The 27,576-nt window shown below is 38.8% G+C and overlaps 1 protein-coding gene across 3 annotated transcripts in view; it reads right to left on the reverse strand.

The window, feature by feature from the left end:
* GANC (glucosidase alpha, neutral C) overlaps positions 1-27,576 on the reverse strand; it is a 63,828-nt gene that overhangs the window by 10,986 nt on the left and 25,266 nt on the right. For 2 of the 3 annotated variants that reach the window (XM_063089838.1, XM_063089839.1), the window contains exons 8-20: positions 25,277-25,343; positions 23,739-23,835; positions 22,510-22,690; positions 22,127-22,280; positions 20,842-21,077; positions 17,191-17,317; positions 16,207-16,286; positions 14,192-14,335; positions 11,431-11,527; positions 9,725-9,826; positions 8,323-8,566; positions 6,850-6,914; positions 5,356-5,432 (exon numbers count right to left, since the gene is read on the reverse strand). In XM_063089838.1, coding sequence (XP_062945908.1) covers positions 5,356-5,432; positions 6,850-6,914; positions 8,323-8,566; positions 9,725-9,826; positions 11,431-11,527; positions 14,192-14,335; positions 16,207-16,286; positions 17,191-17,317; positions 20,842-21,077; positions 22,127-22,280; positions 22,510-22,690; positions 23,739-23,835; positions 25,277-25,343 — 1,671 coding nt within the window. Of the gene's footprint in view, positions 1-5,355; positions 5,433-6,849; positions 6,915-8,322; positions 8,567-9,724; positions 9,827-11,430; positions 11,528-14,191; positions 14,336-16,206; positions 16,287-17,190; positions 17,318-20,841; positions 21,078-22,126; positions 22,281-22,509; positions 22,691-23,738; positions 23,836-25,276; positions 25,344-27,576 lie in introns of those variants that run through there. The other variant, XR_010022904.1, reaches the window with a different exon arrangement.

The following is a 27,576-nucleotide window of genomic DNA, read 5'->3' on the forward strand; positions in this document are numbered from 1 at the left end:
ATTGGAAGAATCAACATAGTGAAAATGTCCATACTACCCAAAGTGATATACAAATTCAATGCAATCCCCATCAAAATTCCAATGACATTTTTCTCAGAAATGGAAAGAACTATCCAGACATTTATATGGAATAACAAAAGACCACGCATAGCTAAAGCAATGCTGAGCAAAAAAAAATAAAGCTGGAGGTATAACACTACCTGACTTTAAACTATACTACAAAGCTATAATAACCAAAACAGTATGGTACTGGCATAAAAACAGACACACTGATCAATGCAATAGAATAGAGAATCCAGAAATCAACCCACATACCTACAGCCATCTGATCTTTGACAAATGCACCAAGCATATATACTGGGGAAGAGACTGCCTCTTTAGCAAATGGTGCTGGGAGAACTGGATATCAATATGCAGGAGAATGAAACTAGACCCATACCTTTCACCATACACTAAAGTCAACTCAAAATGGATTAAAGAATTAAACATACACCCTGAAACAATAAAACTTCTTAAAGAAAACATAGGAGAGACACTTCAGGAAATAGGACCAGACACAGACTTCATGAATACAACCCCAAAAGCACAGGCAACCAAAGGAAAAATAAACAAATGGGATTATATCAAACTAAAAAGCTTCTGCACAGCAAAAGAAACAATTAACAGAGTTAAAAGACAACCAACAGAGTGGGAGAAAATATTTGCAAAATATACATCTGACGAAGGATTAATATCCAGAATATACAAGGAACTCAAACAACTTTACAAGAAAAAACAAGCAACCCAATTTAAAAATGGGCAAAAGAGCTAAGCAGGCATTTCTCTAAGGAAGATATACAAATGGCCAACAGACATATGAAAAAATGCTCAACATCACTCAGCATCCGGGAAATGCAAATCAAAACTACATTGAGATACCATCTCACCCCAGTTAGGATGGCTAAAATCCAAAAGACTCTGAATGATAAATGCTGGCGAGGTTGCGGAGAAAAAGGAACTATCATCCATTGTTGGTGGGACTGCAAAATGGTGCAGCCTCTATGGAAAATGGTATGGAGGTTCCTCAAACAATTGCAGGTAGATCTGCCATATGACCCAGCTATCCCACTGCTGGGAATATACCCAGAGGAATGGAAATGATGAAGTCGAACGTATACCTGTTCCCCAATGTTCATTGCAGAACTCTTTACAATAGCCAAGAGTTGGAACCAGCCCAAATGTCCATCATCAGATGAGTGGATACGGAAAATGTGGTACATCTACACAATGGAATACTACTCAGCTATAAAAAAGAATGAAATACTGCCATTTGCAATAACATGGATGGACCTTGAGAGAATTATATTAAGTGAAACAAGTCAGGCACAGAAAGAGAAATACCACACGTTCTCACTTATTGGTGGGAGCTAAAAATAAATAAATAAATTCACACACACACACACACACACACATAAAAAAAAAAAAAAAAAGCCGGGGCGGGGAGGACATAACAACTACAATTCCTTGAAGTTGGTACGACATGCAAACAGAAAGGACGTTGGGTTGGAGGGGGGGAGAGGGAGGAGGGAGGGAGGTTTCGGTAATGGGCAACAATAATCAACCACATTGTATATCGACAAAATAAAATTAAGAATAAATAAATAAATATAATTTAAAAAAAAAAAAAAGAAACCCAGTACAATAAATCCCTACTAAATTTCAATAAATAAATAAATAAATAAAAAATAAAAAAATTCTTGAGTAGAAGATGGGAAGAACATGTACTTTTAAGAAGATCCCAAAGGACTGTGACTGATTAATTTAACTAAAAAGCCATTCATCTGTCCATCTATCCACCTAAAAGTTATTTATTGAACAACGTACCATGTGCCTAGCACTGTGCTAGGTGTTGTATATACCTGAGCAAACAGAAAAGACATAGTTCCTGCCCCCATGGATCTTATAGTCCACTTGGCTTATAAAACTTAATGCTTCTAAGTAGTAAAAAATGGTGGAAAAGGGGGAAGAAAAGAATAAAGAAAAAAAGCACATTGCAGGCAAATGAATTACAAATGAGGCAGCAGAAAAGTAAAGCATCAGAGAAAGAAATAGACCTGGGGGTAAAACAAATGGAAACTTGGATTACTATTATAGTATCATTTTTTTAATAGAGTACAATTCAGGGATAAGACTCAAACTCTTACCTGGGATCCCTATCAAGGGGGTTTAGTTGCTGAAGAACCAAAAATGTCCCACAATATAATTTGATGGAATAAATTCTTTTTTTTTTTAAAAAGCTCACTTTTATTTATTTATTTATTTTATTTTTTTGTCGGCACTCAGACAGTGAGTGCACCGGTCATTCCTATATAGGATCCGAACCCGTGGCAGGAGCGTCGCCACGCTCCCAGCGCCGCACTCTACCAAGTGCGCCACGGGCTCGGCCTGGAATAAGTTCTTAATATACCATCAGAAGCAGCATGAAAACAAAAACCTCTTTTTCTCTCTTCTAGCCCAGTACACTTTCTGGCAGCCACAGAGTCTATGTTGCAAGTTCACCTCCTAGGATTATCATGTCCTTTACATAGCACAGCTGCTGAGTCTGTCACTGTACTGATGTGAAGGAGATAGGGCTGTGATTTGACCATCACTAGCCACAGTGAACTCTCAATTCAACAGAATCAGTCCCACCGTGGTCATGATATATTATCCTTGGATGGATTTATTTATTTATTTATTTAATTTTTTATTAGCATGTTCATTGTTACAAATCATACTTAGTCTTTATGCCCCTTATCCAATCCCTGCCTTGGTTGGATTTAATTTGCTAATACTTTGTCAAGGATTCCTATATCTGTTTATGAGGGATACTATCTTAACTTTCCTTTCTTGTAATGTTTTTCTCTGGCTTTCTCTGGCTTCTTTCTTGCCAATTCCAGTAGCTTTAGATAAAGAGCTGGTGGGATTGAAAGGTAAAAAGCTGATTCAAACAAGGTTTGGGAATGACCTCTTTACTATTTCTAAAACTAATTAAAGTGAGAGGAATAGAGTATGTGCTCTGGTGCCATGTACAAAGACCTCCAACCTGGGAAGGGTATAACTGGTATGAAGCACCTTGTAGATTAGACCTAGAGCTCAGTCCCAAGCTCCTCACCCAGCACATACTTACTGAGGGCCTACCATGTGGCAGGTATCCATCCAGGTGTGGGGGATACAGCAGTGAACATAGCAGATAAAAATCACTGCCCTCAAGGAGCTAATGTTCCAGTGGGAAAGGCAGATAATAAACAAAACAAATAAGTAAATATATAGAATGTTAGAAGGCAAGTTCTGTGGAGAAAAAGAAAGGCTGAAGAGGGGCTAGATAGCATCAAGGCAGTGAGAATGGTTTGTAATCTCCAGCTGGTGGTCAAAGAAGGCTTCACTGAGGAGATATTGAGCAAAGACTTGATGGAGGAGAGGAAATGGGCCACACAGAAATATGGGGGAGAGTGACAGTGAGGGGCTTCAGACAGCCCCTTTGCATAGTGTGATGTGTACTAGCTAGCCAGCCGAGGTAGAGGCAGGTCTGGAAAGAAATAATTTGGCTTTTTTTTACGCAGTGTTTGTGAAGATGTAGCAAGAGAAACAATCACAGAACATTCTGAGAAATAGTCTTGATGGAATATAGTACACAGTCACAACAATGTGATTGTAGTGATGATAAACATTAGTAGAAATTTGTGGCTAAGTCAGAAAGGCAGTCAGTTACTCTTAATGGGAGTCTACTGCTTTGTTAGAATTAACTAGAGAAACTCTCAGCAGAAATGCTCGCCAGAACCATTTATTTAGCTCTTGTTTTTATCCTTTTTCTCAGGTTTCTACTTGGCAGGGGAACCTTTGTAAAGAGCCCTCAACTTCAGAACTCCAAATTACTAGAGAAATCAAGAGGAAAGATGATAGTTCATGAACATTCTGGATAAAAACCTGGTTATTGTCATATCAATAATGAAAAATGTAGTAGGCTGAATGGTGATCCCTCAAAAAGATATATTCACTGCCCTATCCCTGGAAAGAGTGAATATCACCTTCTATGGTCACAGATTTGATTAAGTTAAGGAATTTGGGATAAGGAGATTATCCCAGATTATCCAGGTGGGCCCTAAATGCCATCACAAGTGTCGTCATGAGAGACAGGTGACACAGACACACTGAGAAGGCCATGTGAAGATGGAGGTAGAGATGGGAGTGATGTGGCTACAAACCAAGGAATAGCAAGGATTGCCAGCAGCCACCAGAAGCTAGAAGAGAGGCATGGAACAGATTCTCCCTTACACCCTCCAGAAGGAACCAACCCTGCCAACACCTTAATTTTGGATTTGAAGCCTTCAGAACTGTGAGAGAATAAGTTTCTGTTGTTTTAAGTCAGCAAGTTTGTGGTAATTTGTTACAGCAGCCTCAGGAAACTAAAAAGACGTTTGTGTGAAGCTAGGTTGAGGGAGAACACTAGATGTGGTTTCGTGGTGTTGCTATCCCAGCGCTGGACAGCACCGAGCAGTGAGTGTGGCCTGGCTCAAATGCCTCATCCCAAGGTCCAGCACTAATGTGACATGGCAGTCTCACACCAACTCAGTATCCTCAATGAGTCTCCCCTACCTGCTGAAGCCTGTGGCTCAAGGACTCTCAAGGGTCTGTTTCCTTCCTGCTCTCCAGTCCATACTCTCTTTCCCTAGTCTGGTGCCCCAAGTTTCTGCACCATCTCTTCTCCTGGACGCTGTTGCTCTTATTACCCATGGCTCTCTGCTCTGCAGACCATGGGGTTGTTCCCGCCTCGCCGCCATGCCCTGCCTGTGTTCAGTGCTCTGGGTTCCAGCAAGTCCAGGATGATATTTTATATGGTGACAATAATTAATGACAATAAGTAATAAAAGAGCAGAGGAAGGTTGGAGGGGCATAGAGGGAAGTCACTGTTACTACTTTTTACCCACTTTGGTGAATGTCTGGAGATGAGATTTTGGTACCAAAAATTCAGATAGAGCCAAAACCAAAGAGCAAAGTTTCTTCAAACTTATGTTTTCCCCCAGAGTTTGACACCTCATAGTAGACTGAAGATTTCTTCCTATCCAAGCCTCAGTGTGTTTATACAAGTCAAAGTGTAAAGGTAAAAAACCATTCTGATCCTCCTTGGAGTCATCAACCTATTCATCTTTCTCCCCCCACCCATGAAATTTCTTGACCTCTGAGGACAATGGTCATGACTCACAAGAAACATCAGTTGCTACAGTCATTTAGGCTGTTTTCACAACTGCATGACGAAGAAATCTCTTTCTTTAAAGAAATGGAGGGACGAAAGATATGAGACATGCAAGACATGTGGATGTTTGTTATTACTCTTACCTCATTTGATCCTGGTAGAAACACGTCAACCACGGTGGCTTTTGGTTCTGTAACTGGATGAACCAATAAAGCACTTCCTAGAAAATGGAGAAGAAATAATGTTGAGTATCATCATAAGGATGTCTAAGACATCCTTTCTCTTTAAATGTGTGCTATTGTGATAAAGACCACTTGATTGTGAACTTCTGGAAAGCAGAGACTGGTGAGTTGAACCAATGATTCATCAGAGAGACGCATTGTTAGAAAGAGAACAGGTGCTCAAAAGGTGCCTGTATTATCACCTGACATTAATCCACTTATGGTATATTAGGATTACAGGGAGGGGCCCTGACACAGTCTGTCGGTCTCATTTTGTGCATAACTACGAGTGCACCAGTAGTCTGAAACCTTTCCAAGTCCTGCACCTCTCCAAGTGTGTCACTGTTGCTGTGAGTGAGGCTGACGATGGGGAGCCCACAACTGTTATCCAGAAGTGTGGTCAGTGTGGATACTCACATCTTGCTTGGGTAGTTATCACTGGGAATGCAGTAGTTCTCTTAAAGGCAATATAGATTATCAATTTTGTTTTGACCTTGGCACCACAAGTGTGTAAAATTCATGCATTTATGAATTCACTCTTTTATTTAATAAATATTTATTTACTGAGTGCTTACTGAATGCTAAGTACCATGCTCAGCTCTGGGGATATAGTGGTGAATAAGACAAACATGGTCCTTGCCCTCATGGAGTTTACAGTCAGTGAAGACAGATATTAAAAGTAATTACAAATTAGTTAGAGTTAGAACAAATAACAAAAGAGGCAAAAATACAAAATAGAATGAAAGTTATGTAACAGGAGGGACTGACCTTGACTAAACAGGGTAGAATTAGGTATAAGGAAGCAAGGAGTGGTTAGGAAAGTTTCTCCAAGGCAGTGACTATTAAGCTGAGACCTAACGATGAGTGGAGACTTAAAGAGCTCAGCTTTCTTTACATTTGGGAGTTTCTACTGTTCAGAAATGAGATTTACTCTTTGGACACTATGTTTAGCCTGGCTTCTTGAGCCCTGTTCCTAAGGAAATAAACTTCCAGGTTCTGGGTTTGATGGTTAATCCTAATTAAAAAGGCCAACCAAAGAAAAATTCTATTATTGCATATGAAATAAGTTCTTCTGGTTCTTTACTATAAATGTCTGATCTACTTTTTTCTACTTCTCTTCCCTGTGGTGGTCTTACAAGGCATAGAGGAGTGGACCCAGAACAAGAGTCCCAATTTACATCCAGAAAAGAATGGATTTATTTGAAGTTAACAGGAACAATATTATGAAAAGTGCTATATCACAACAGGATAGAGCTATGATCCCACTAGTGCATTAAAAATCTTCATGAAGGAATTTCTTTTATTTTTTGGCTTTCTTGGGATTAGGAATTTTTTTTAGTGCTCTTACACTAGAAAATATAATAAAAACATAGTCACAGTATCTATCATAACTATAATTAATTAAGAAATGCTCACCCAGCATGTATTCATCTTCTATACCAAAAGTCTCTAATTCATCAGGAAATTCTACCCACAGAGGTCTGTGAAAAGGAAAAGACATTCTCATTTTAACATCATTAGATGTTTTATTACAATTCAATCACTTATATTTTTAGTTTTATAACTATTAAAAGGAAAGTGGAAAGTATTAAAGAGCCAAGACTCTTTTTCATATGATTCAAGATTTTATGAGCAATTGCTGTAATTAGTTTATATTTTTCTTATGTGAAAGAGCTTTCTATTAACTCAAATGTTCCAATGAAATATTGAGAATTCTAGTACCTCAATCTTTTCTTCTGATTATTTAGCACTAAATACTACTCTAACAGGCAGAAGCTGAGCTTTGTGCAAGTACAAATGCCTAACACCTTTGATGTAAAACAAACTAAATGTTTGTAAAACTATATTTTACAGTGATAATTCTGCTCTGCTTTTTCATGCTCTCACTACCTATTTAAATGAAAAGAACTGGCTTTTCTTGTTTTCAAGCAGCCAACACTTTTGGAAGGTTGAGAAATTGCTGTGTGTTCTTGTTTTGATTGTTGTTATTGTTGCACACAACTATCTATGAGGCATCTGGGCTCATAAAAATAACAAAGCTTTCAATATCTATGTATCTGGATATTAACTTAATGGCTGTAATCATTTTTCAATTTCATGAGGGAAAGATATTTTTTAATAAGAGAAATTTATTTTTAGTTTATTCACTAACTTTTGTAATAATATATTCCTTTCCTGCTAACTGGTAACAAGACAGTTGTCTCTAAACCTGGCTGATGTCTAAAATCACTAGGGAAACGTCTAACAAACATAGATCTCTGGATCCTACCCAAGGAGATTCCTGGCAGGTTTGAAGGGGTGACCTTGGAATGCGTATTTGTAAAAAGCTCCCTAGGTGATACTAATCTGAGCCAAGTTTAGGAACTGCTGATCCAGAAGTCTTTATGTATTATGTCTGTCTGTGTGTATTGTTCTCTAACCTAGAAAGTTGGTTTTTTGTATTTTGCCTTCAAAATAGAAGTAGAATATAACTTACACCCTAGGAAAAATGCTCACCTCAAACTTGGAACGGTTTAGCCCTAGGGGTGAGATAAAGCTTAAGACTGGCAGAATAAATTATTCTTCATGAAAGGATGCTTGTGGGTTAAAATGAATCCAGTTACAAAGTCACTTCCTTTTTCATTGAAATATCTCTATTTCTGTTTCCTATCAAATATTAACACTTTAGTCACAAAGTAGCAGGGGATGTAGTTTTTAGCTTCTGTGTCCTCAATAGCTAGCACCTTGCACACAGTTGATGCTCACTAAGCTGACAGAAACTGGATTAAACTCAGGGCTTTTCTTCACTTTTTCTTTTGAAGTCACTGTGTAATTACTCCACTCCCTAATCACTGAAAGGATCTTTTGTTATAGATCGGTTGCTGGGCCCCTGAATACATGAAGCTTTACCTCATGACAGGCTTAGAAGCCATATGCGCATGGTAGAATAGAGAATACCAATAGGGCAGGAGGGCATAGCGCTCTCTGATGGCTTCTCGGATGAGCCAGGTGTGCTCCTCCCCAAATAGCCAGGGCTCCCGCCGCTTGGTGTTCATGGTGGCATGGCCACGGAAGAAGGGCTGGTAGGCTCCAGCCTGGTACCAACGCACTAGCAGCTCTGCCTCTGGATTCCCAATGAACCCACCTACATCAGCTGGTTAGGCAAAGAAAGACCAGGTAAGGCAACAGGCTTTGCATAAATGATGTACACAGGTAAATAAGGCCCTGAAGACTGACAGGAGAAAGGTGCTGTATGTGTACTCAAAATGACAGATTAAAACTGTGGCCTCAAGTAGGAGAGCCCAACCTATAAAACTTAGCCGGTTTAGGGATCTGACAATACACTCTCTGGTATTCTTTTCTTGCCAAAAGATCAGAGGCTTTACTGCAAGAATAATAATTCTGTATGTTCCCAAAACCTAGATAACTCAAAAATTGCAAAATGTCTGCCCTATTAAATAAGTAAGTAAGTAAGTATGTGTGTGTATGTGTGTGTTGGGGGTGGGGAGTTGACAATTGATTTCTTTTGAAAAAACAGCTGAACTAAAATAAACATTATAGAAAGAACTAAAGCAAAGCAGATAATCAGAATTGGAGTTTTAGGTAGAATTTCACCCTGAGCCCTTAAGCAGGACATATATACCTTATTTGTGAATTAATGCCATAAAAACATATGTATCAAAAAAGTGACATCAATTTGCTTCTATTCCTACAGAAAACAAGCAGCAGCTGGAACTGCAGTCATACTGAGTAACTTCCATTGTTAGATCTCATGTCTGCAGAGAATTCTTAGGATTCAGGAAAGGCAGTCCATCAGAAAATCTCATTTTAACTAAATTTATTTTTCCCAAGAGCATATCTTTTTTTAAAAAAAAAACAGCTAAAATATGTCATGGAATTTTAGATCTGATGAGTAGAAAATGTTTCTGTAAGGCTGATGTCTGATTTGCTAACTTCTTTGTAGTTCTATTTTTCTCACTTTCAAGAAGAAAAGATATGTGTCAGGAACAGAGCCTCAGTTGTCAAGGGTGTGTAAGGAGGAAGTGATAAGAGGATGAGGGGAAGAAGCACTGTGGTTCCCTCTCTGACAATTTGATTACACATCCTCAATTCAGACAAGACGCAAGTAGCTCTGAGGCAACCCTTTCACTCTCCTCTCTAATCCACTCTCCTTCACTCTCTCTCATTTTGTTTCCCACATTTATCCGTGCCCAAAACAGCCAATGAGAAAGGATTTGTGACCAGCTTTGATGAAAACATTCTTGCTTTTTATTTTCTCTCCCTTCAAGCCTCAGCATAGGACTCTTCTTACCTCCACAGAAAGAGATGCCAGTGACGCTGAGAGTGAGTAACATCGGGATAGAAATCTTCAGGTAACTCCAGTCTGCTGTGTTGTCACCTGTCCACACAGCACCTTTGGTCACCAGTAACAATTATTTTAAAAAAAAAATCACAAATGTTTTCAATTTCATATTTATATTCCTCATTCATAAAAGACAAATTTTTAAAAGTATCAATTTTCTAATATGAAAAAATTATTAAAATCCACAAAAGAAGTGTTCTATGAAAATATTCCAAAATTGCACTTATATTTGAAGTATAATGCAAGTCTGATTATCAAAGAAATATTTTAAAAAATAAACTTTATTGAGGTATAATCTGCATACAGTAAATATACCTATTTTAAGTGAAAAGTTTGATGAGTTTTGAAAAATGTATACATCCATGTAACCACCTCCACAAGCAAAGCATGGAACATTTCTGTTAACTGTAAAAGTTCCCTCTCTCTGACTATTAGTCTCAGCATATGACTTAAATAGTGTTCTCTGTAATGCCTTGCTACACAATGGGGCAAAGCTGATAGCTTCATACAGAGTACTGAAGAGTAGACAGTGGGCCAACATTTAAGAAACCAAAGATTACTTAGTATTCACATCTCCTATTAATTTTTAAAACTGCTGCTCGTTTTTTCATTAAAAGTACCTTTTTTAGCGCTTAAAAATGACACTTGTAGAGAATTTGGAAAATAAAGATAGTAAAAGAAGAAAATTAAAATCACTCACAATCACCAAGGTACTAAATTTTCTTGTATTTTTATCTCTGCCTATCTATCTACCTATTTACTGATTTTAATTACTATCTTACATTTAATTTTTTATAAAACTGGGATAACATGTAAACATTTAGGCATTCTTTTCTTCATTTATCATTTTCTCATGAAATTAAAGCTACCTATTTAAATAGCCTCATGATAGTCTATCATATTGGATATACCATGCTTCTATAATTATTTTCTTATTGTTACATATTTAGATTTTCTTTCTTTTTTCCCTTTTGTTTCACGGACTAATGCATCTCTGTACATGAATCTTTGCCTGAGATGATAATATTTTGGCCTTTTCCAGAGTTCCACAGGGGCTGGTTTTCAGGGGTGCAGTGGGAGGCCTAAGGATGTCTATAGTACAGTTAAGTCCTGGATTCTTCAAACTAGGGCCTAAGCTCTCAGTTATTTATTCAAGGCTAGGGAACTTAAAATAGCTTTCCTTCCACAGAGTGGTTAAGTTGAACTAGAACTTCATTAGCTAGTAAACCAGATCCAGTTATAGATGACTCTGACCACGGCAACAGCCAGGTCTATTTTGAAGCATATTGCTAAGTGGAACAGGTAGTTGAGGAAATGTGTTAGAGGTATATTTCCCTGGTTTTCATAAATCAAAGAGACAGGATCAGAGATGACCATTCTGCATACTCAATACTCTAAAGTCTCTCTCCCAACAACTAAGTGGCCATTTCTTCAGTGGGAAAAAAATATCAAACTTGATTAAAATTGATCTACTCGGTTTTATAGGACAAAAGGCATACTTTAGGGCATAACACTCTGTACAATCAAAGGATCAAAGGCCTGAACAATGGCTATTGAAAAGAAAGGCATCAACACGGTAGCAGAATACACCATAAATGGTCAAAAAAGGCTGCTAATTTTTGTTTTTCAGTCTGATAATAAGAGCGATTCCTTACCATACTTTTGTGATCCAGCAAAGAAAGAACGTGTAAGAACAAAGGGTCTCTCTTTCCCTTTAGATCGCTGTATCAGTCCTTCTGCAGTAGCCATTTGCTACAAAGTCAAAGGAGAAAAATTTCAAAGAGGTGACTGGATTAGGGCATTGTGTAGACGTCCCCAATAAGCTATCTAACATGCAAAATGTAAACAGTAGGTGGAAATATAAGATTAAAAATATTAATATGAATCCATCAAATAATTTGCATGACGTAACAATGAAACTACTCTAAATTCTCCTATTAGAAAAATAGTAGGGGCTTCTGGTCAAGATGGAAGAAGAGACAGTCCCTAGCATCACTCTCTCCCACAAATCAACCAATTTACAACTATAAAAAAGCAATGACAGCCAAGCTGGGACCACTAGAGCTCAGGGGAAGAGGAGGATAGACCTACGGAGTGCATGAAGGTAGGAGAAGCCACGATGAGAGAAAGAAAAAACAGCTCTGACCGTTTAGAGCCCCGGCTGTGTCCAGGCTGGAGCTGCTGAGTACACGGAGCATGAGCCAGCAAAAGCCACAGCTGTGCTCTTCAGATGAAGTTGCTTGGAGGCGGCAGGGGAGAAGAGGGACTTGGTGGGCCCCAGGCCAGCAAGACCAGTAATAGGGTTCCTGTGGACCCGCATAGGAGGAGCCATAACAAATGAAAAAAAGGAGCCACTCAGAGGCCGATGAGTCATCACAAGGGACCGAAGCACGGCCCATCCCACGGGAAGTGTTTGGAGTATGGGCAGGCAGGGAGACGGGCCCACCAGGAGAACACTGGGGCACAGCAAGGACAGTTGATCTGCCCCCAATCAGCACAGGACCACTCAGAGGACACTGGTCAGGAATATGGAATTGCATGGGGTACAGTTTGATGAAAAGACTCAGGCCCAGACCAGAGTTTCTACACAATCCGGTGCACTGGATTGCATGAGAACCAGAAGTACCTATGAAGTCAACCATTAAACCTTGAGCTGCACAAAAAGCCTTCCCTAGGGAATCAGCAGCAAAGCAGCAATTTAGCTCAACCACAGAGCTCAAGTACTGGTCCCCACAGGAAGTTCCCCCATTTGAGAAGTAAGCAAAGGACAACAAATTAGTTCCAGCACAGAATATAAATGGTGGGAACAGCTAATAACCCAACACAGAGATGAAAGAAAAAACAAAGTACCTGCAACCAGAGACAAAGTTTCATATTAACTAGTAAAGGTTTCATTTCACCAAAGAACACCTGTAACACCTAGAAGGACCAGAAGTCCCTGGGCTACCAAGTGGGGAAGGATGGGGAATGGGGGGTCTCAGCAATGCCCCCCGACACCTACAACCGGTCCTGAGGGTAGGGGACGAGGGCCTCAGCCATGCTCCAACAACATGCACAGCCAGCCCAGCGGCAACCACCAAGCCACTGCAGGAAGCACCCCAGGCCTTCTGAGCCAGGGCAGTGGGGGGCCTTGGGCCTTGGCCACGGCCACGCCCCCCGACATGTGCATTTGGTCCAGCAATGACCACCAAGCCACAGCAAGAAGGGCCCCAGGTGCCCGAGATGGGACAGTGGGTGGCGAGGGCTTTTGCCACACCCCCCTGACATCCACACCCAGCCTGGCAATGACCAAGCCACTGCTGGAAACCCCCATGGTCCCCCTTGTGGGAATGAGGGGGGTGCCACAGGCCTCAATCCCACCCCTCCTCCTTCCTCTTTCTTTCATCTAATTTCCTTCCCCTTTCCCCTCTCCCCCTCTCTCCCAACTGCTCTGCAACAACATCCTAGAATGTAAAAAATAATATTAACAAAATTACATTTTCTTTAAAAAAAAAAGAAAGGAAAAATGATAAAATTTTTTTGATTAACACACTATGCTAGCATTCTATTTGGTGCTTACTATTGCTAGGCATTTTATAAGATTTTCTCATATAATCTATACAACAACCTCTGAGACAGAGAATTTTCATTGGTGAAAAAAACTGAGATTCAAAGAGGTTAAGTGACTGATCCTGGCCTACATAAGAAAATTCTATAGCAAAAGCAGTTTGCAGTTATAGCAACAGGTTGTTAGAGAAGTAAGCACATACTACCTGAAAACTGTGGTATATCTAGACAGTACCTCCCATTGGAAAATACCATTTGGTGGGAGGGCCACAGAATTAGTCACATTTTGAAAATAACAAAGAACCATGGGTATAAATTAGGGTAAGTGACTGCTAAATCTTTTGGATGTGATTGGCAAATGAAAGACAATTCTACCACTTTTATTGAGAAGGCTAAGTACTTACCAAAAGCTTTTTACATTTAAAAAGTATATTTATTGAAATTTTATATCTGTGTTCTAAATCTTACTCCCTTGGTATGAACATAAGACTTGCTGTATTTATATGTTTGTGAAATTTTAAAACATTTGTTTTAATTACCTTTGTTTATAAGTTTATATACTGCCTGTATCAATAAAAGTTTTGAGGTAGTATCCAGTGCATTTAATAATGGCTTCTATAAAGGCAGATGCTTCTATGTTATCATTAATCTAAGATATTTTAAAATTCATCAAGTGCACTATGGAAGGAAAAGAAGCAAAGGGAGAAATACTAAAAAGTCTCGTATCAACTATTACCTAAGACTTGTTGCAGTTGTCAGAAAAGACACAAAGAGAAATGAACAGTATTGTATGGCTATTATAAATCAAATGACTTTCAGTCCAAAAGTCAGGGCACATGAGTCCAGCTGACTTCTTTTTGGATATTTTACCTGATAAAACCCATAGATGTTGTGAAGGTCTCTGTGCTCCCAACTGCCATGATGAATGGCATTCTTCTGTATAGTTAGCTCTGGTCCTCTAAAGACAGAGGGTTCATTCATGTCATTCCATACAAAGAGGATGTCTGTAGATCCCTAAGAAGTAAATCTTGGTCATAATAATACTCCCACATTGATGATGTTAATATAATAGCTGACCCTATGCCTCTTTCCTATCCCATTTAGCTTACTTATTTTTTATGTTTATTATCTATGCTCTTGTCCTCTGTTCCATTGCTAGAATATAAGCTCCACAGGGCAGGGAATATTGTCCACTGTGTTCGCTGATAAATCCCAAATACCTAGAATAGTACCTGGTCCACAGAAAGTTCTCAATAAATATTGTTGATGAATGAAAGAATGCTGTACTGTATTGTCTGTGAAATATATATTGCCCAGCAAGTTCACTCTGAGATTTCCCTGGAGAACCTCCTACAGGAAAGGTGAATGTTCAGTTAGGCTCTATATCATCCATCATCTGTTACAACTCTTAACTAAGGGCAATTATAGCTGTACATGCCAAAGATTCTATCTTCTCTCTAATAGTCTGAAAGATTTGACAGCTAAGATATCATTTGTTAGCATGATCTATAGTTTGCGTTCTACATAGAATTGTTCAGTTTAGAGTGGGAAGGGACAGTTGAGTCATCTAGTTAAGTAGAGTCGTAATCCCTTTTATAGAATCACTGGTCTCTTAGCATTTGATTGAATAACTACAATGACATGGAGTCCCTCAGGCAGCTTATTTCATTATTTTCTGAAAGTCCTCCTCCTTGTAACATCCCCTCACAGGGCCTAGCTTGCCTTCTGGGACACCACAAAATATATCTGCTGCTGTACCCGCATGATAGTCTTTCAAATGCCTGGAGGTGGCTTATGTGTTTCCTTTTCTTACGTGTCACCTTCAAAATATGGTACTTCTGTGAACAAGATTATATGGTTTCCAAATATTTAACTGCCTTAACTGTTCTTCTTTAGCTCCCTCTAAAGGCCAGATAGTAAACATTTCCAACTTTGCAAGCCATGAGGTCTCTTTTTCAGTTACTTAGTTCTGCCAGAGCCATGTGAAAGCAGCCATAGACAATAAAGAAATGAATGAGCATGGCCATATTTGGCCCAAGGGTTGTCTATCCTGGATGCCAGTTATGTATCTAATCATCATTAGATATTAGTGTCCTAATACATGATGCTCAGAAAGTAGAGTTTAGTGGTTAAGGGCTGGGCTCGGGAGACAAACAGAGCCTACTTCAAATCTTGAATCCACCACTTTCTATGTGGGTGACCTTGGTGGGTTTTTAAACTTCTCCATGCCTCAATTTCCTCATCTGTGGGATTAGATATAATTATAATTCCAACTTCAGAGGGTTATTATAAAGATAAAATGGTATGATGTGCATAAAGTTCTTAGTACAGTGCATGGCACATAGCAAGTACTCATTTTGTATAGGTATTATCATCATCACCATCACCGTCAATATCATCATCATCACCAATATCATCATAACTGTTTGAAAACAATTCTCCAGATGTGGCCTCTCCAGTTCTCTCTGGTTCTTATAAGATTTTCTATTAACTGATTTATTATTATACTTTACTTTTAATGACACATTATACTTTTTAAAGATATTTTCACATATATGATATCATTATCTTTAAATAATAGTTATAGAGAATACAATTTTATATAAAATGTACATAGTAATTTGAAAATATAATAAATCTCTGTTATAAAGTACTTTGATATATCATACAGCCTATTACAATAGAGTTCAAAATCACAGCTTTGGTGCATATGGCACCTCTCCTGGCACCACCAAGTCTGTAATGTGGTAGCCATCTTTGCCTTTTCATACAAAAATTATATATCAAGAGCTACTCAGTGAAGCAGAGTAGTTCTATTAAATCACTTTTTTCCCTTCTCTCATCCTTTCAAGTAACTAGGAAAGAGTAAAAGAATAAAAACAAACCTGATAAACAGAGAAAGCAAAAAGACCCGAATACCACTCTCTGACCTTGGGATTGGTGAAATCCAAGTAAGAGGAGAGACCTGTAAAAGCAGAACAGTAGACAGCCTGTTAGGAACAGTGGTCCTCACACTAAGATGTGTTGTAAAGAAGATATCAGATTCAAGAGCTGGGTAATCAATGGACACCAAACATAAAAGATAGCTGATAGAGGCATGGACTGGTGAGAAGTAAATGAAAGCAATGCTGGACTCCAGTGACAATCACCAGATCTTGTAACACAAGAGGCACAGGGGAATGCCAATGAACAAACATCAAGATGGAGCCTGTCCCTCACTAATGGCCTAAGATGGCCCAAATAAGGACAGCAAATATCTTGCAGTGACCCCTTGGTTCTTAAAGAGAATAGAAGAGTGTGTTCAAGTGGTGTAAGGGGAGAAAAGGAAGTCATGGTATCTCTACAGTGCATGGATTTATGAGAGTGCTATATGGAAGAGTAGAAATTTCCTTTTGTCCTCGGGCAGTTTCTACCGAGATGTTAAACTAATAACTTTTGAAATGAAGAATCGACAGTTGCCAGAGGCAGCTGAGGTCACTCATGAAAGGCTGGGAAGTCAAAACTATGGGCTAAAAGGGCAAAGTGCAATCACAAGGAGAGAGCCTGCAAGAGTCTGCTTTTTTTCTTTCTTCTCCTCCCCTTTTCTCATTCCGACTTTTTATCTTTATTTGCTTAGAGAAATATCATGCCACTGAGGTTTGCTTGTTTATTTTTCTTTCATTCATTCATTTGCTTATTGATTGATAAATGTATATAAAGCACACAGTACCAGGTGTTGTAAAAGATACAAAAGATGTCTTCCTTAAAGGTGCTTAAAATGTAGCTAGAGGAGAAAGAAACATCTACAAGGAATGAGAATGATGGTATACAACCTTCATTAATTGGGACTGAACAAGTAGAAATAGTAAGTGCATAAAGTGATATCATACCAGGCCAGCAAATCCCTTCAAAGTTTCTCCCTTCAGGACTCCTCACAAAGAAGCCCTGTTCTTTGGCCTTAGCGTACACCGAGTAGTCAGGGTCAATCTTGATGTGGGGGTCACTGATGACCACAAGCTGCCAGGACATAAAGGTTTGAAGATCACATCAGTTTTATATGAGATATATGTTCATTTATACATTTTCACCATAGTTTGGGGGTTCAAATTTTACTCAAAAAAACTACAGCTAGTACTTTATTGAAATATTTCAGACATCAGTAAAACCCTATAACCTTTCCTGTTCTTATGGAAATTTAAATTGATGTCAAAGCCAGGCCAATGCTCTTTTATAATTATGACTGTATAACAAATACATGTTCTTATAAGACAGCATTTATTAAGCTTCTGTCTGTGATGCTGATGCTGAATACAATACATAACGGATTAAGTAGGTAGGATCCCGCTCCTCTAGAGCTCCTTTATCATTTAGAAGCTAAGATAACACTGATAAAAGCAAACATTAAAGAAACCCAGAGAATAACATGTAAAGAACAAACAAACAGAAACCCCCAAGCCCAGTGGTACAGGAATATTTAGGAAGGAGGTTTGAGAAAAGCTGTGAGCCGCAGCTCCCTGTCTCTAGCATCTCTCCCTGCCTTTCCAATACCATCACTCTTACCCAGTCTAGGGCCTCAATACCACTTCATTTCTTAGAACAACCTTCTAATCATCCTTCTTCATCTCCATTCTAATCCATCCTACATACTTAAGTTTAATTGGCTATTGCTCAAAACTTTCTAAAATTTTTAATTGTGGTAAAATACACATAACATAAAATTTATCATCTTAACCATTTTTCTTAAATTATTTTTTAATAAAAAAAATTTTTTTGGTGGCTCATCAGTTTGGGGATCCAAACCCTTGACCTTGGTGTTATAACACCATGCTCTAACCAATATTTTAAAATTTTTAATTGTATATCTTAACAATTTTTAAGTGTACAGTTCAGTAGTGTTAAGTACATTCATATTATTATGCAACCAATCTCCAGAACTCTTTTCAACTTGCAAAACTGAAACTTTATACCCTTTAAACAAAAACTCCTCATTCCCTCCTCCCAGCCCCCAACAACCACCATTCTCCTTTTTGTTTCTATGAAACTGACTATTCTAGTTACTTTGTATTAGTGGATTTATGCAGTATTTCCCTTTTTGTGACTGACTTACTTTACTTAGCATATGTTGTTTCATCTATGTTGCAGCATGTATTAGAATCTCCTTCCTCCTTTAAGGCTCAATAATATTCCACTGTATGTACAAGTATATACTACATTTTATTTATCCATTCATCCATTCACTGATGGACACTTGAGTTGCTTCTACCTTTTGGCTACCATGACTAATGCTTCTATGAAAATGGGTGTACAAATATCTGTTCAAGTTCCTGCTTTCAATTCCTTTGGGTATCTACCCAGAAGTGGAAATTGCTAAATCATATGGTAGCTCTATTTTTAATTTTTTGAGGACCTGCTGTACTGTTTTCCATAGCAGCTGCACCATTTTACCTTCCCACCGATAGCTTACAAAGGTTCCAATTTCTCTACATCCTCACCAACACTTGTTATTTTCTTCTTCTTTTTTATAGTAGCTATCCTAATGGCATGAAGTAGTGTTTCATTGTGGTCTTGATTTGCATTTCCCTGATTATTAGTGATGTTGAGCAACTTTTCATGTGTTTGTTGTCTATTTCTATGTCTTCTTTGGAAAAATGTCTAAGTCCTTTACCAATTTTTTAATTGCTTTTTTGTCATTGTCATTGAATTGAAGGAGTTTGTTAGGTTCTGGATATTAACCCCCTATTGAAAAACTTTTAATGTCTCCAGATGCATACAAAGCAGCCTACGATAAGGTCCACACCTTTCTGGTCAGATTCCCCACTACTCATGCCTTGTTCCCCTGTCAAACCAGCCTGAACACTGTTTCCCAAACACCCCTGGATGCTCCATCCTCTGGCTGCATTATTCTCTTTACCCTGCCCCCTTTCCACTAGTTAGAGACTCAGCCTTCAGGACTCATCTAAAATACACCTGTGGCACAAAGCCCTGCTTGAGTCCTCTAGCAGAATATACTCTTTCCTCTCTTGGCCTATCCTCTACCCCCAACTTTCTTTGGCCCTTATGTTACTGCTCTGTATTGTGGTGGCTGAATTCTTGCCTTTCCCCTCTCATTGTAGAATCCCAAGGAGCTCATCTCTGCATTCCTTCTCGCAGTAGCACAGCATCTTGAACATTCAAAGGCCTCAACGAATAGTCGCTTATAAGGAAAGAAGTTCTGGAGTCAGTCACACCAGGGTTCAGATTCTTTCCCTGCTACTTATCACTTTGTGCAAATTACCAAACCACTCTAAGCCTAAGCTTCTTCATCTGAAAAATGGGGTAACAAGACCTACCTCATAGTTTTGTGATGACTGGACAGAATAATGTGTTTTATTATACTGTCCAGCCCATAACAAGTGCTTGATAAATGGTAGCTATCTCTTAATTGGGAAATTAGGAGTTAACAGGATTGGTTCTGGCCACCTGTGAAAATCCTGGGGGATCAAAGGAATGGACTGAAATGAAAGGGCAACTTTAATTTCAGGGAGGGGGATTGTACTCATTTATATGATACATATGGGGTTTTGGCCCCTCTTTTCCTCTATCTTCTTCTTTCCCTCCCTCTTTTCATTACTGCTATTACCACCACCACCTTTTCCTGGAACAGAAAAGCAGCATCATACACTTTCCAGTGGCTTCTCCCCCTCCTCATTTCCTATTTCAGTTCTTTCCTTGGCCAGACTGAGAGGTGGAGTCCATCAAGGAAGCATGCAGGAAAAACACTGTAATAAAGAATCTGACTCCATTTTTGATATTTGACTTTCAAGCCCCACCCCCTTACCTTTCTGTCCACATCTGGGCAAATTGACAAAGGAAGCCCTGGAGCTCCCTCCTCTAGAGTCAGCAGGAAGTTCTAATCATGTAAGCCCCAGCCCATGTGCAAGAAACCTCACCTTAGCCCTACCCTCTAACCACCATAAAAGCTGATCTAGTTTCTTTTCTCAGAAGACATTCACTGATTACACTGCAAAGCCTCTGGTAACAGAGAACTGCCAATACAAAGACAAGAGCTATGACTACATTGCAGTGGTTTTGTTTCTTCTGTAAGTATGGCATGCAGCTATGATCCATTTCTCTAAAGTCATTCTAAACCAGTTTGGGAGCCAGCCCTGCTTCCCGCAGAAAGCCTCATTATGTGAAGAATAAACTTTTTCGTATACTCTTGGTACATGTGTGGTGTCATCGGTCTTGACACTGGCACCAAATTTTGAGTGGGGAGCAGGGGAGTCCATCATATCATTATGGGTTGGCCATAACCAATGGGACTGAAAATGGTAGGGCCCTTCATCATTACAGGGACCTAGGCAACTAAGGCAGGGATGGATGGAGTCAGCACCGTTTCACTGTTCATTTTCTTGGTCATCACAGTTACGATTACATTTGAATGTACTATTTTCATGGCCATTTTTTATCAGATGGTTCTCCTCCACTAATGTGCCAAGACAAATTCAAAAATTTTTAGGAGCTTTGTAATTAAAAGGTTCAGAAATGTTGGCTTATTTTACCTTACGTTTTTTGCTCCTAAGCAGCTCTTGCATCCTTTTGGGATTTGGAAATCTTTTTTTGTCCCAGGTGAAGTACCTCTTGCCCTCAGTGTGCTCTATGTCCAGCCATATGACATCATAAGGAATGTCATGCTCATCAAATCCTGCATCCACTGCTTTTACATCCTGCTCATCTTCATAGTTCCAGCGGCATTGGTGGTACCCCAAGGAGAAGAGAGGAGGCATAGCTTGTGTGCCTAAGAGAGGAAGACGACAACTGAATCAACCACCACAATGATCATTATTCATTTGATGAACATTTCCTGAATGTCAACAAGGTACTAAGCACTGAGCTTGATACTTAGAATATCCAGTAGAAGAAAGCATAGTCCCTGCCTTCAAGGAAGTGACAGTTTGGCTAATGAGGCAGATATAAATAAACTGCTCTGCCCTGAGGTATAACTGCTATGTTAAAAGTGTCAGCCTATTGTTACTGGAATATAAAGAGGTTAATAAATTCCACCTGTGGTGAAGTGAGGAGTCTTAAATACTTCACAGAGGCGGTAACACTTGGTTTAGACCCCGAGGAATAAGTAGGAGTATACAAGACAGGGAAAATATGCACTCTATTCTATTTTCTATTCCCTGTGCCGAGAATGTGCATTCTAAGCCCAGGGAATAGAAAAGACACAGAGACAGAGAAGTACATGACTGGCTTAGGGAAAAATAAATTATCTAGGGTGTTACAGTATGAGAGACACCAGTAGAAGATAAAATGGGAGAGAGTCAGTTTGTAAAGGGCCTTGTAGTTCAGGCAGGGAATTCTGAATCTTTTCTCAAGGGAAGCCATCAAAATTTTGGCAAGATGCAACCTTAGTAGACCTATGTTTTAGAAAAATGAAGTCAGGGAGTAGTGCTGAGACCAACTTGGAGGTGAAGAGACCGAAGTCAGGAAGAAGTGTCATGAAATTATTGTCGAAACATCTACAGATAACAAGGAGTTCTGGTCAACTACTTGCATTTATCTCCTTCCCCTCCTAAAATCCAACTAAAATCAGAGTAGAGAAAAGAAAAAAATAAATAAATCCACAAAAACAAGAGAATGGGGGAGAAATAATTTTAACAAAAATTTGGAAGGTGGCGGGCAGGGGACCGGTGGTAACCATTGAGCAAAGCCAGGGAAGCTCTCACCAGAGTGCTTGTGAGGAGGATAGTGATGATGAGAAGAGCTCACCCCCACTCCTAGAACACTAGCAGACAGTGATGATACAGGGAATAGAGGAAACAGCACTTCCAATGCAAATACCTGTGAGTTGTGAGTACTGCTTGAAGATGTCAGAAGGTGTAGGTCCTGTCAGCAGAAAAACATCAATGATTCCACTCTCTGACATCCAGTGCACATCAGCTCGAGATCTCACCTTTTGTTTAGCAGCAATTGGGCCCATCTGGGTCAGTGTATACTGGAAAAGAAATGGAATGAAAATCTGAGAAATTTCCCTCTAATTTAGAACACCCATCCATATGTAAGTAACAGTCTGTTCTTCTAGTAGATACTACTGATATTCACTGATTACACTGCAAAGCCTCTGGTGGCAGAGAACTGCCACTACAAAGACAAGAGCTATGACTACACTGCAGTGGTTTTGTCTCTTCTTTAAGCATGGCATGCAGCTATGATCCATAGCTCACCTCTACTGTGGGCTCTGTATTGATCTCCACTAGTGTTTCTGAGGCATTCAGCCAGAAAATGCCTAGGGTCCTGCTCAGTTTGTGGGCCAAAAGATAAGGCACTGAACCATAAATGCCCATTTTGTCATGTATTTTATATCCATAGACATCCAGGTTATAAAGACGGTAAGCATCTCCATCACTGAAACACAAATAAAGATTATCATCAATTACCATCACAGATGTATAATCAATGGATAGAACAGCTCCACTCTCCTCTGCAAACACTTAGGTCCTATGTATCTTTCAAGGCTCAACTCTTACCACTTCCCTAAAGGTTTCTTAACCCAACCTGGGTGAATGTGATCCTCCTTCTTTGATTCCTTTGGCATTCCCTCATGTGACAACTGGTATGCATAATCCTATATCTTAGATATCTTTTCTAAATATCTCTTTTGAGGGGAGGACTGTCTACCATGAATCCTCCACAATAGCAAGTACACAATAAGTATCCACTGATGAATTTTGTGAGCACTTTTCTACAGCTAAAACAAAAGGATAGTGTCCTAACAGGCTAGATAGGGAAAGAACGGAATTGAATAGGGGTGGGGAGTGCAGAGCTCAGGTTACTGTGAGAGCAGCACAGTTTCTGAGGGACTTGCTTATCTGTCAAGTAAACAGCACCTGAACCTGGCAACCCAAGCAGACCCTGTTTTTCTTTGGTTTTGTTTCTTCTTAGTCTGATGCCTCTGGCACCTATTTGTCAATAGTGTTAGCTTGAAATAATTTCCCTGAGGGAATCAAAAGTGATATGAGAGGCTACACTTGTCCATTCTCTGGCTCACTGTCCCCTTTTGGTAAATGCCTTTTTCTAGGTCAGTGATTTTTCAAAGTATATTCTCTCAGGGTTCCACAAAAAGGCCTTGAGAGGGTGAAAGTGAAACCCAGAGATAAAGATCTCCACTCTACTTCAACCATAGCAGCTCTGTATTTTTACCTCCTCTATATTTTTAGGTCCAGTATTATAATTTTTATAATTGTCTAATTTTTAACAAAAATTAAAATAAAAATTGAAAACCATTGCTCTGGGTGATCACTCTAGAAAGGTTCTTAAAAATCCACAAGCCATATCAAGGAGGAAAAGGCCTGGCACATATTAGCACTGGCTCAGAAATCTCACCCATGTTCCTTTCAAATTTTTTTCAATCCAGAAACCAGAGCCTCCTGCAAGAATTCTTATTTTCACTTACCCAGTATTTTTAAGTTGGTGTGATTCTGCATGTTGTGGGATCCCGTAGAGATGCTCAAATCCATGCAAAGAGAAATCCAAACCAATGGAGGCAGGACCTGCAGAGACAAGGATACTGACTGAGTTTTTTTTCTCAATAGGACAATCAATTAAGGACATTCAGTTAACTATGAGCATAGCAAGATGGACTAGGGATTAAGAAACCCAAGCTTGCGCTGATCAATCAGCAAATGCTGTATATTGATTCTCTGTAAGATGTTACTGTCAGGTGTTATGGAGATACAAAAATGTACAAGGCAAAGTTTTGGTCACTTAGTTATGTTGCTTAGCTGTGTGCTAAAGCTCCTTGTGTCCTCATTTATAGTAAATCTCATTTCTATTTGTAAAACATGGTTATATAGCTTTGGATATTTTCCTAATTAAAATTTTCCTAAAATATATTGTGTACTTCTGTGCTTAAGGAAGCAAAGGATAGTGAACACTTTCAGTTCACTAGATGAATGACTGGGTGTCCTCCATCTGATCACTTATTCTTACTGTCAGCCTCCTATGTGACTACCTACAGGGACTACAATGTTAAGGGCACCAGGAGGGCTTTTCTGACTCCTCAAAATACTAATTCCCTGTGATTGTAGGTATATAAACTTCTTTTAAACAAAGACAAAGTCTTTCATTTTTAAATTGTTTAGCAATATGGGAAAATTAAAATAACTAGGAGGCATAACATTGACTTAAATTCATGCTTAAGTATTTGATATCAAGTGATCCTTATTTGTAGGAGTTTGTGGAAAAGGGCTGCTACAGAGAAGGTAAAAAAGATTATGACATTACAGAAAGGAGAGCCTGAGACACACCCTACGTATAAATTTGGGGCATTCTGTCAGCCCTGATCATCATACTATGCTGTAGGTGTAGATGGCTATAGAATAGGGATTCTCAAGGAGGCAGTGTTTTGTTATTCCACAGGTTAGGGAGGAGGAAGGAAGAAAGTGAGTATTTTTCTAACCACAAAAGCCCCAAATATCAGAAAGGTATCTCCTAAAGAGACAAACTCCCCATTTCAGCCCCTCCAAAATCACATCACTAAGCCTTGAAAGAAGTGTCACATATGGGCATGTGAATGACCCACGTGAATGATGGGGAGGCCTGGAAAAAGTTGAGAACCACTGGCTTGTAATGTTGGAACTGATGAGCTCTAGAACATGGCTTCTCATCACTTTATTTTCAAATAAGTAGAATATGGAATTTGTAGCTGTCTGATTTACTAGACAGTGCAAGCAGTGTGCTGGCCCAGCCCCTGCATGAGACCATAAGCCCCATGTAGCCTATACTTCTCTTACACTCCCCATAAAAAGCATATAATCACTATTTCTCTGTTGCAATGCATTATTAAAGGACAGGAGACCCAAATCTGAGATGTCTGTTCACATTAAAGAAGTCATTTGTTTTAGGTGCCAAAGTGTAAGGGACTTTTAGAGAGAAATATTTAGCCATTTTGTTTTATGATCTGTTTTAATACTACACCAGTTTCAATTTTACCATTAGCTTTGACATCCACAAATTTTCCAAATTTCTCTTCCCACAGGCCCAGATCCTCCTGATTTTCCTGTTGGTACAAAAAAGGGAACAAATTGAGTTTATAAATTGCAACCAATGTGCTTACCACAATAGCATATTTTATTTGAATTATTAAAAAACAAATAAATTCATCTCTAAGAAGACCAGTTTGTGATATTACTACATTTACAGATTAAATCTGTGTTCTATATAAATGTCAATAATCATCCTTATGAACCATAGCTCACATGAATTTATTTTTTGATTGTGCTAAAATATACATAACATTTACCATTTTAACCATTTTTAAGTATACAGTTTAGTGGCATTAAGTACATTTACACTGTTGTGCAACCATCATCACCATCTATCTCCAGAGTTCTTTTCATCTTGTAAATTGAAACTCTATACCCGTTGTACAATAACTACTCATTTCTCCCTCCCCACACCCAACAACCACCACTCTATTCTGTCTATGAATTTGCTACTTTAGGTACTTCACATAAGTGGAATCATATGGTATTCATCCTTGTGAGACTGGCTTATTTCACTTAGGATAATGTCTTCAATTTTCATCCATTTTGTAGAATGTATCAGAATTTCCTTCCTTTTTAAGGCTAAATAATATTCCACTGCATGTATATACCCACATTTTGCTTATCCACTTATCTATTGATGAACACTTGGGTTGCTTCCACCTTTTGGCTACTGTGAATACTACTACTATGAATATGGGCTTAAAAATATGTTTGAGTCCCTGCCTTCACTTTTGGGTATATACCCAGAAGTGGAATTGCTGGATCATATTGCAATTCTATGTCTAATTTTTTTGAGGAATTGTCATACCATTTGACATGACTACTTTTACATGAACCAAAATGATGTGAAAGCACTTTAAAAAATGCAGTCAAATTTTTTTCTTGGTTGGCTGGTTAGCTCGCTTGGGTAGAGTGTGGTGTTGGTAACACCAAGGTCAAGGGTTCAGATACTTGCACTGGCCAGCCACCAAAAAAAAATTTTTTTTTCTTTAAACATGTGAGACAAACATTTAGAATTAAATAACTTAGATCTGTTTTGAGAGAGCCTAAGCAGAGATTTACTTTTGCTGAGACAAGCACTTTTCCCCCTCACTTAATTAGCCAAACTACTGGCTATATTCTTGTGCTGGTTTGTGAAGTCAAGTCAACTGAAATGGCAGTAACTATTCAGGCCCATAATCTTCTGATCTAGAGCTGTAAACTTTCTCAGCTTTAAAACGTCTCCTTTTCTTTAGTGGATGAAAAAGTTTTTTAAAAATTGTGTGTGAAATGCGTATTTCTTTAAAATGAGCTCTTTGCCCATGTTAAAGGTTAATGTGATTGTTTCTTCATAATTTAAACTTCTATAAAGAGAGCCTATGCATTTTTTTATCCTACCTGAATCCTTAATGTAGGAGTTATTATCCTGAGGTCCATGGATAGGCTTTAGAGCCTGTGAATTCCCTCAAACAGTATGAAATTTAAAAAACTTTTTACAGAAATGGTTCATAGCTTTCATCAAATTTTTGCAAAGGGGTCTGTGACTCTGAATCACCACCTAAGCTATCTAATTTGCCATCTCCCAAAAGCTGATTTAACACACTATCACAAAACTGTGTAAGGCTATGCCTTAGTTGCCCTTATCTTCTCTATTTGGAAATGGAAAAAATATTCTCCCATGTTCATCAATAGGGGTCAGTTCTCAAGAGGAAGAAGCATTTGTCTTCATTGCACTGAAAATATTTTTCACCATCCCATGTGGCCATAGCTAAAAGAAGACTTTTGGAGTGTCCATTCTTCATAAGTCAGCCAAAATAATCTTTTAAAAACAGAAACAAGACCATGTATCTCTGCTACTTAAAACCTTTTCATAGCTTTCCTTGCTCTTAGGATAAACTCAAAAAGGTTAATATGGCTTAGAAGAAAGTAAGTTCCATGATAAATAGGGGACTTAGATTTTTTCAATGATATATCACCAATTCCTTGAACAATGCCTGGCATATAGGAGGTATCCAACAAACATTTATTGAATAAAATGTTAAGAGAGATAACAGGCATAGAAATAGAAATACCACATATTCTTACTCATATGTGGAAGCTAAAAAAGTTGATCTCATAGAAGTAGAGAGTAGAATAGTGGTTACTAGAAACTAGAGACAAGAGGAGAGGAATGGGGAGAGGGTGGTCAGTAGATACAAAATTGTAGAGAGATAGGAAGAATAAGATCTAGTGTTCTGTAGCAATACAGGGAGACGACAGTCAACA

Source organism: Cynocephalus volans, chromosome 3 (assembly GCF_027409185.1).
Source record: "Cynocephalus volans isolate mCynVol1 chromosome 3, mCynVol1.pri, whole genome shotgun sequence".
NCBI classification, from domain to species: domain Eukaryota; kingdom Metazoa; phylum Chordata; class Mammalia; order Dermoptera; family Cynocephalidae; genus Cynocephalus; species Cynocephalus volans.